General features: G+C 44.1%; 1 protein-coding gene across 1 annotated transcript in view; it reads left to right on the top strand.

Moving 5' to 3' along the window:
- The first annotated feature begins 4,601 nt into the window (after positions 1 to 4,601).
- HTRA1 (HtrA serine peptidase 1) overlaps positions 4,602 to 10,094 on the top strand; it is a 229,406-nt gene continuing 223,913 nt past the window's right edge. The window contains exon 1 of the mRNA XM_069239178.1: positions 4,602 to 5,953. Coding sequence (XP_069095279.1) covers positions 5,497 to 5,953 — 457 coding nt within the window. The 5' untranslated portion in view covers positions 4,602 to 5,496. The remainder of the gene's footprint in view (positions 5,954 to 10,094) is intronic.

Raw genomic sequence — 10,094 nt, 5'->3', positions numbered from 1 at the left:
AATCACCTCATTTTTAGGTAGAGTCTGCAGGCAGCACACACATACTGCTCTCGATTGGTAAGCAATTGTATCTAAAAAATAACAAAATCCTTAAAGGGGCTTTTAGCCCACCCATTACTTAGCATTCATTGGCATCACTATTAGTCTTCTCTTCTGTCTTCTGATTTTACAGTGCGTCCCAGGTGTTGGTTCCTGCGTCCCTTCCGTTATTTGTATGGCACGTGGGAGAAGTCCAAATTGATTTCTCTCAATGAGTGTCCATCCACTCCTCACATTGTGATTAAGGTACTATTTTTTCATTTTTTACAGTATTTTGATAACGCTAACTTGACCTAAAGGTAATAGAACGCTTTACATGAGCACAAGTTACATTGCACAAGGACATGTTCATTTTTTTGTAGTGTGTGATTTTGGGGGACTTTGCACTTGACAGAACTTGTGCAAGGATGATGTTTTGTGTGTGCATTGTTTTGTCCTTCTCTCCACACTCCTCTACTGTACTCCACTCCACTCTAATCCACTCCAGTCAACTCCAATCTGCTCTTCTCCAATACACTCTAGTCCAATCCAGTCGACTCAACCTGTACCCCCTCCCCCCACTGTGATTTAGCTAAGTATGATGATGGGAGTATTGCTTGATGGCTGTCTGAGTATTGTGACCGGTTTTTATCACTTCAGTGAATGGTGCTGTCTGTATCTCTCAAACCCAGCCTGGAACATTGCTATCTTTTTTCTTTGTTATTTAACACCTGACTGTAAACTAGACATCACTTACTACCTTGCTGAAGATGATAAGTTTAAGCTACAAAATTCAATAAATGGAATTTAAAAAGAAATCACGAGTCCCGATTGGGAACTATGCAGAGTGGAATCTCTTTACACAGTGGCGTAATCAAAATGGTGGGGCCCCCTTGCAGAATCTGCTGAGGGATCCTGGTGTCTCCCAGATTGCACAGATATTCATTGGTCTTGTGCTCAGTGGGGACCCTGAATGGTTGGCCCGTAACCCCTACGCTGCAGAGGCCTACTCTGAAATCACAGTGGCTTTTCCCAAGCCTTTAACTATTTCTTATTCCATGCCAGTGCACACATTTTGCAAGGCATGCAATTGCATGGCTTAGAGAGTGAAGGTGCCTCCTCCAGAACAAGGGACCCTGGGGACCCCCACACTGCTGGGGCCATGGGGGCCTCTGTCATGCTCCTATCTTTCCACACAGTTATAAGTGGGCCAGTATTCCTGGACTGGAAGCAGGACAAAAAAAATATTTTTACCAGCTGGAAAATCCAACAGATAAAATCACTGTGGCATAAGCCTGCATTAGAGCCCTGACCCCTTTCATGACATCTGCTGAAACCTCAGAAAAGGCATGTTCCCCCAAGCCAACATTTCCCACTCTTTGATTCATCCTCCTCACCTCCTCCTTCCACCACTGCCTCACAATACACCTTTTCCACAGCTGCATGTATACTTTTACCACCTGCTCAAAGCAAGTGATAAATGTGTATGTTATACCCCATGGAAAAAGGAACACCATGCAGAATACCACTTGGTAAATCCGGGTCTGCACAGTAATCCCCCATTGCTTGGGGTTTAACCCGTAATTGCATGGTACTGGTGGGTTGTTACCACACAATACTGGTAGACTTTGCTTTTATGTATAGATTTTCTCTGGAATGTTGTCTATGAAGGGGACATTCACCAGCACTCCCCTTGTGTAACATTTCATCACTGTCTCCTGCCTCTTGGAAATAGTTTAGTTTGGCCGAAAAATGCTTGTGAAATCGTATTCTGCTGTCAAACCAGGCCTGGGTCTGTGAAAATCAGCATAACTATTGTGTATAATAGGTTACCAGTGCAAATGAATTGCACAGTGAAAGCACTACTGTGTGCACTACTCATTCTAATGACAAACTAGTAACCATGTGGTCTGCCTTGTTTCTCTTTTGTGTCCTATTCACGGTTGTTCCCTTCAGTACCCACGCCAGAATAATTAACATAATTAGTATGGACTTTTAGGGGAATGTGGTCATTCTTCTCATAGGAATTTTGGAGAAATGTATATAACAAATGTTGCATTTATAATACACATTGGACCTGCAGGATTCAAAAACATAGTTGATTGCTATTAAGATGCATGATTTCTGTTGGAATGACCTCTTTGCTGGACATTGCCCATGAGCCACACATTCTCTGTGTTCTGGAGCTTAAAGGAATATTGCATCCTTTGCATGTTAGAACGCCATTTGTTGCAAAGTTATTTCAAAGCATCTAACTTTTTTGCCTTTTCTTTGGACTTGGTGGATGTAGCTCTGTCATCTCATATGAGACCTGTTCAACATTGTCAGCTAACAACAACTATTTTGTTTTGATATAGAAGAGCACATTTTCTTGGCAGAGTAAATAACAGGTGTTAATATTGCCATATGGTTGGTCCTCAATTATTCAATCCTAGTTGGCAATCTCAGGCAAACGGAAGGTGCATTAGTTATAAAACCTGGGAGTGGCCAGACACACATCCCAAAATAAGGTATGTTAACCCATTAAGATCAATATTCTTGTTCTTGTACACGTGTGGGACTCAAATGAGCATATGTCCCAATGTACCAATGAGCAGACTAAAATCCCACCATCGCACAAAAGGCTGTCAGGATGGTCTTTCTGAAAACGAAATCAAAAATATTTCATAAACTCACAATCATTTCATAGAAGGAATTTGAATAATTGGCGAAAAGGGCCTTCGTCTTGTAACAGCTTGGCAAAAATTGCTTCTAAAGTATTTTGTATTGAAATTTGTAAAAGCTGCTTTTTAGTTTTTAAATCACCCATTCTTCCTTTTAAATATTTTTGTCAATGGACTAAAAACATTATCAAATCCACTAAAACATGTTTATTGTTATCCTAAACCATGTTTATTGTTATCCTATAAGGATTATCAAGATGTTTAAAATGTGCTGTTTCTCACTATAGTTTCTTGAATTGTTTTGAGGATAGGCCGGCCCCACTGTTTGAAGTGCTAGCTCCGACCCCAATCGTTGACCTATTAGCCATCCCCGAAGTTCAGATCTAGTTGCATCCCTGGTTGGACCCTTGGACTCCTGTTTTTTGACTGCAGCAGGCAGACCTTGATTTGGGTTCTTTATACAATGACTCAAAGGGTCCACTCCTGACCAGTGCTTAAAATGGAGCTATAGAAGTGTGGGTAATTTCTATATAGAGTACCTGTTTGCTTCTGAGAAGTGCCGGCACACTCCCATTAAATGTATCACTTCCATGATAAGAAGTGCCGGTATTCTGCCTTTCAGATTTAAAAAAAGTGCATGCACTCAATACCGGGCAGCACCTGCCCATTTAAAGCACTAATCCTGACCAAGGCCCACTGGTACAGTCTGAACGCACACCCGTTCAACGCTGGAGAACCGTAAAGCGCTCCTTAACAGATTAGGCGGGATAAGGGGATGGCGGTTCATGGAGAGGAGTGTCTGTCTTTGCAGGAGTCCCAGGAAAAGGTTTGCTTGAGACCTTTCTGAACTATCTTCTCATCTTTTTCTTGTCTGAGCAGGATTCGTGTGTTTTTGCCCTCTCTATAGCATGTCTGTGAAATCCAGAAAGCCTCGCCTTACACACCCTTCCTCCAGCTCTCTTTGGTGACTTTTTCTGCATCTGCTTCATGGCCATCTCGTGTCTCGTTTCTCCCAGCTGCAAAGATGTCTCGTCGCCCTTCCTTCCCGTGTCTTGCTTCTTCACTCCCTGCTGTATATCCCGCTATCCGTGTCGTCCTCGGTTTGGGTTTCTCTGCACCACCATGCATATGGCTGTCTCTAGTCTATGCTCGCTCTGTTGTATCGCGTTCTTCTGTTTATGCACTCTTTGCTGTCGCGACTGTCTCTCTTTGTCTGTGCTGTGCCTGCTCCAGGCATCACTTCTGTCAGGCTGAGTTGATGTGTCTTATCCAATGAGCTGGTGGTTTGGGGTATAGGGCAGTAGTCAGTGAAGGAGGCCAGCAGTCTCGTCCCGTCTCGACACTCCGTGCTGCATTTCTGTTTCTTCTTCCTATATGACCCTCTTGTCTCTGCACTCCTTCTGGTGGCGTCCTCTTGTCTCTCCACTACTTGCTGCATGGCAGTCTCTTAAGTAGGTTTGTTGCATGACTGTACCCCCCTTTGCATGAAAGACTTTTGTCTTTTTCAAGCCTATTATATGATGGTATATTGTCTCTGCACTATGGGCTGCTTGTCTCTACAGTTCCTGTTCTGTGGTTGTCTTGTCTTTGGTACTTGCTCTGCACATGTCTGTTTTCCTTCTTGTATGACCTTCTCTTATCTCTCCGCTGTTTATTTCCGCTCTTCCTCTTGTATAATTGTCTCATACCTCTGCTCTGTAACGGTATCTCAACGTCATCATTAGCGTTATTACTGCCTCTTTACTCTGTTCTCTCTGCACTGCGGGCGTCTCTTGTCTCTGCACTCCCTATTACATGCGGTTTTCCTCTCCTCTGACTGCCTTGTCTCTGACTAGTCTTTTCTCTACACTCTGCTGGGTGACTGTCTCAGCACGCCCTGCCTTCGTGTCTCACTCGTGTCTCCGGGACCTCCCCCTTCTTAGCACGAACTCTTGGATTCATGGTTTTGGTGTTTTTCCAACTATTAGGGAAAAATCGCCCTGGAGTGCTGCGGCCAGTGATGGAGCAGTCCCCATGGCCCCTCCTTCTCCATGCACAGCGCCTGGTATAAAGGAGCGCTTCCAGTCTCTTCACCTTCACACGGCAGCCTCGGCTCCAGCAGCCCTCAATCGCACAGCTGTTTGCCAGGACTTCAGGCTTCTTACAAGTGGCGCCCAGGGCAGACTTTCTTGGCATCCACTGTAAACTCGAAGTGCGGCGCGAGCCATCCCGCTGCCCGTGACAGTCCGGTGAAGCTAAAGATCCAGTAGTGCTGGACACGCCCGCCGAAGAAGTCAAGGAAGGACTGCACCCAACCCATTCCTTGAAGGTCAGGTCCGGGAAGGACTGGGCTCAAGACTGATCTTGATTTTTAGGGAAGAACTGTATTCTGGCCTACTTCCAAGGATTGTCCCAGTCCCCTGAGCTTACTGTCGCTGTAGGATCCAGGGCAGCGTGCGGCGGTTATAAGGATTAAGTTCAGGGAAGGTTTGACACATCTCCTGGGGCTATATCTCCTGCAGGTTTAGGGGAGGGCCGGACCCGTCCCCTGCTTCCGGACCTAGTGTCCCTCAAATTCCAGGGTTGTAGTTCTGAAGGTCTGATACTCGTCCACAAAAACTCTTCAATAGTGTATTACCCTGCCTTGTCTGTATCACGTGTACACGCGCCATCTATGGTCCTAACTTTTCCTGCAATGCCCTTCATCCTTTGACAGTTAGGTCATTTGTTTAGCCTTCTCCTTTCACTCCCTTACTCGGTGATACCACTTGAGGCATCTCTGTGGCCCTTTTGTCCACTTGGTTTGATCTATTTATTTTTCCTATACACAGCAGGAATGTGTAAGATGCCCCATTTACTCCTTCTTGCACTGCTATTCCTTCTTGCCACTTTCTCCCTTGTCAGCCCCCTCCCAGACTCCGGTTGCCCCGACAGGTGTGACCCATCATCATGCGCCCCCAGCCCGGCTCCTGAGGTCTGTGAGTCCGGGGAGACAGTACTTCACTGTAACTGTTGCCTGGTCTGTGCTGTCGGAGAAGGCGGTCGGTGCGGTCCAGGGCCACAAGGCGAGGCCCCGACGCCGTGTGCATCTGGGCTTCGATGCACCTTTCCGGGCTTGCGGAGGAGATTGGCGCACACCAGCGGGCGGTGTCTGTGCGCCTCCAGTGAACCCGTGTGCGGAAGCGACGGAAAGACTTACAGCAACCCCTGCCGGCTGAAGGAAGCAAGCAGGACCGCCGAACAGAGACGGGAGCCAGTGGTGATCCTCATCCAGCGCGGAGCCTGCGGGCGCGGTAAGGAATACACGCGCACATGTGGGTGAACCACGAGCCCAGGTCAGGACAAGACGTCACAGGACCTAATCATGTGCAGCACAGAGCAACGGCCGATCATGCACACAGCTCAGTACAGGGCCGAGCTGTGAGTGTGATTCAGCTCCACACAATCTCAAAGGGGTAGGACACCATAAGCAAACACTCAAACACAAATACATCATGTATATAAAACAAACTCAATACAAAGCCACACTACAAGACTCACTATATTGTTAAACACCATAGATAGACACTGTATGGCATTACCACACAAATCAACAAAAAACTCACCCTAATTGTAACTCGATAAAAGGTTGAGTCCTCTGACAGTTACGTCATTTGTTTAGCCTTCTCGTTTTACTCCCTTATTCGGTGGCACGAGGCAACACAGCTTAACACTATCACGAGCACACCTTAACACAACTGAAGAGACAGCAAAACAATGATCGCACCTCTGCACATCTCAACACAATGCCAAAACGAGATTACAATTCAGCACAAATCAATAGTGGTCAAACCGTGAGCCTCACAGAACTGAAAGGCAAACAATCAAGCCATAACTATAGCTCAACGCAAACCAAAGCATGCAACAAAGCTTAACCAAGGCCGAACCTTGAGCAGAACCCATTTTAAAAACAATGAATAAGAATTACATAACAGATTAGATCGTACTTTCTAATGAATACATGGCTTTCATGTAGAACCCAATCTGTTGTAGTCACAACTTTTGTATCCACCCTAAACCCTGTTTTTGCGTAATCCTCCAGGGCCTTGCCATTTCAACTCTTTTTTAGGCAGAGACACCTTTAGCTGTCTCACAGGGACTTGTTGAGTTATAAAGAGAGATGCTAAAGGTTAGCCCCCCGTCCCCCATCCACAGATTGTGTCTTTCACGCATTGATCAGCCTACATTTATCAGGCATTGCTTCTTTAGAACTGTCACTGCTGACATATTGAGTTTTTTCTCTTCATGGGCATATTTTCATTGCATTAGGACAGTAGGTTTGCAGAATGTGTTGCTGTAGATCATATGCTGTGCACACTTCGCCTAGGGAGAGATGTTTTAATTTGCTCTACATTGTTTGACCAGACGGCTTAAGAGGAGTGGAGAAAATCAAACCGCTTCTACAGCTGAGGGAGAGAGACAAGCCCTGGTGTCTTGTGGGTGCTATATTGTATTCATGGCCAACTAATATGTGGTGCCAGAGTTTTCCACCTCTGCCGAGGTATGCTATGACAGTTTTCAATCAATGGGCATGGGCCAGAGCTTGAAAAATAAAGTTTGGGACTGGTGGTCACAGACATAGATGTAGGACTACGAATTGGTAGATATCACGGATAAAGGAGAATTAACAGCACCGCTTCACACAGAAAAGGAGTATGTTCTCAATGCATGGGCGTAAAACCCATGTTAGATATATTAGTGGTGGATGTTTCAGTCGTTATTAAGTTTGTTTCATTTTACCACATTTTTACTAACATAGAGCTCTAAAGTAGACATAACAGGCCTGGGTGTATTGTGCAGTACTGGTCTTCATTTCCCATTTTGGTAAGTGTAACTTTGTTTCGTATTATAAAATGCTATGGTTATGGATGTTTCTGTGGATACTCTGGAAGCATAAATTGATGGACAACTTTGTAGGCTGACTGTGTGTGCAAGTAGTGAGATAAGTATGTTTGAGTGGGTAAGTGAATGGACAGGACAGGAGAATAATTCATAGTAGATGAACAGCCCATGTATTTTCAATGTAGTCAGACCTTTACCACTACTCACAAATGGGCACATTAATCCATCCATGCGCTCATTATTTACCGAGGCACTCATCCATTCTTTCGCCCATCAGTTCACTCATCATTTATCCTTGTACCCCTTTACTGACTTATTCAGCCCTCTCTGCATTCAGTTTCATTCAACCATTTAATAATTCTTGCATTCGCCCACCCATTTATCAATAAAAGTCAAACCGAAAGGCTTTGTCAATGGCTATTTCCACTCACAAGTAATATTTATTCACTCCTTTAAGATCTTTTATCCAATCCATGCTGATGGAACCCAAAGTCTCCTCAATTTCAGAGGATAAAGAGGTGCATTTTTAATTACACTGTAGACATTCTTTATTGGCAATGAAACAAAGGGCAATCATGAAATAATTGTGAATTTCCGAGCTTTTAACTTTATCAGGCAGGACTTCTGGACCTCTCATAGACTCCAACCTCTGCTCAGTAGCAATAATACCTACTGTAGTGAATACTTAAAGATCCAACGTTTAAAGAAAACCTACCCTCCTTGCCAGTGCATAAATGGATAAGTCCATACTAGATTTTGGTTACACCATCAGCTTGGGTTGCCCAGGAAAACCATGTTTAGAGCGTTGCTGTACAAACGTGGATTAATCTGATGTCTTCTGCCAACTTCCGTCTTGTATTTAAGGCTCTCCATGACCCAAATCTTCCTTTTTGTTAAAGCATTTAGTGACGGATAACCCTAGAAGTAATCTTTGCCAATCTGGGTCTCCAAACTGATGAAAGGTAGAGTTGCTCACAGATTGTTCTCTGTTCAGTTCTGTACATTGTGGGTCTCCCACCCACCTCTGCCAGGGGTTCCAGATGGACCTACCTGATAGGCCAGTGTTTGGGCCGGTTTTGTGGCTGTGTGTGGGTTGGTGCTATAAACACCTTTAAACAAGCATTTGTAATGCAACAGGTCTTGCATTTGTTTTAGTTAGTACTAATCGTATTGTAAATTTGTAAGTGGGCTTTTCTTGCTACATAAACTGGTCAACCCTGCCTCATAATTTCATCTTTTCTTGTCATATAAAATTCCAGTGGCCCTGCATATAACTAAAGCACTTCCATTTACCTTCTTCCTCTGTCTGCAGCAAAAACCGAAAATGTTGCCATTTAGCATCCTAATTTAAATCTGCCATGCTAATTTCAATAGAATATCACTTTCACCACCCCACCATCAGAGTTGCTGGCTAGCTAACACAATTCCCAAAACAAGACAGGCACGGAGGAGTAATGAGAGGAATAAACTAGAAGGGTCACCAAACATGAGTGTTCAAACAGTCATAGTCACTAAATTAAGCCCACAAACTTCACATACGACCTATTGTAAACTGGGCAAACCGTCTTCTTGCTTAGGGTGCCAAAAAATCTTTTGTACTGGACTTTATTTAATGCTTGCATTCCATCTCACTTTGGTGAATTGGGATCCAGCTTTTGACGTCTGAGGTACTGGTGACTGCCAGATGGGGTTAAATTCTGCACTTTGCAATAGTGACGAGTAAACATAGGGCTGGAATTTAACATTATAAATCTGAGTTCATGTGTTAAGATTAATCTCTGCTAAATGGGCAAATGCAGCAATTGCGTGTATCTTGCGATATTGAATGCATCTTGACTGCATTCGGCTTGCAGACCTTGTTCTTCTTCATTTCAGAAACATAATAAATATACTTTGAAAGCAAAAAACATAACGCTCTGTTTTTTAGATTGTTCCAAACAGTAAGTGAACGCCGATCTAGATCTGTTACTGCACATTAAAATGTGTTTGTGTTCAGCGCAGTGCCAGGCTATGTTGTCTTGCATGGAGCCGAGAGACTCGATGTTAGAAGAATCCTGGCTTCCTTGCATGAACGCTTTGTGAGATCTCGGGGAAATCACTATCATCCACTGCCTCTGTCCTCTTACCTGCCTAAAAGGAACACATAAGGAAATACTAATTAAAGCAGGCATGTGCAATGCAATAGGTGTCGCGTATATCAAACAAGTTTATTGTCATCTTTTGACAACAGCACCCACTAGCAAAAACAAAACAAAAACATGAGTGGAAACTGAGAAAAGACAACTCAACAAAATAAAATAAAGTTAGCTTTAAAAAATAAAACTTTGCCATTTTGTTTGTCCTGCTGGGCACGATTTGCCAGTCAAAAGCTTTCTGTTAGGACAGAATAGTACCTCGATCACGTCATGAGCAGTGGACAGGCATTAATTAAGTTAAAATCAATTAGTGCTTGATCCCTGCTCCAACCAGAGGAGTGGGAATGATGTCAGACATGCGTTGAGGAATTTCAAGGCTGTAAAGAAGAGTGCTTGCAAACCAACAAATGGTGAGTGA

The sequence above is a fragment of the Pleurodeles waltl genome, chromosome 6, assembly GCF_031143425.1.
Source record: "Pleurodeles waltl isolate 20211129_DDA chromosome 6, aPleWal1.hap1.20221129, whole genome shotgun sequence".
Taxonomy (NCBI): Eukaryota; Metazoa; Chordata; class Amphibia; order Caudata; family Salamandridae; genus Pleurodeles; species Pleurodeles waltl.
Note: the sequence above shows the minus strand (reverse complement) of the source record. Positions and strands in the feature narration are given on the sequence as shown.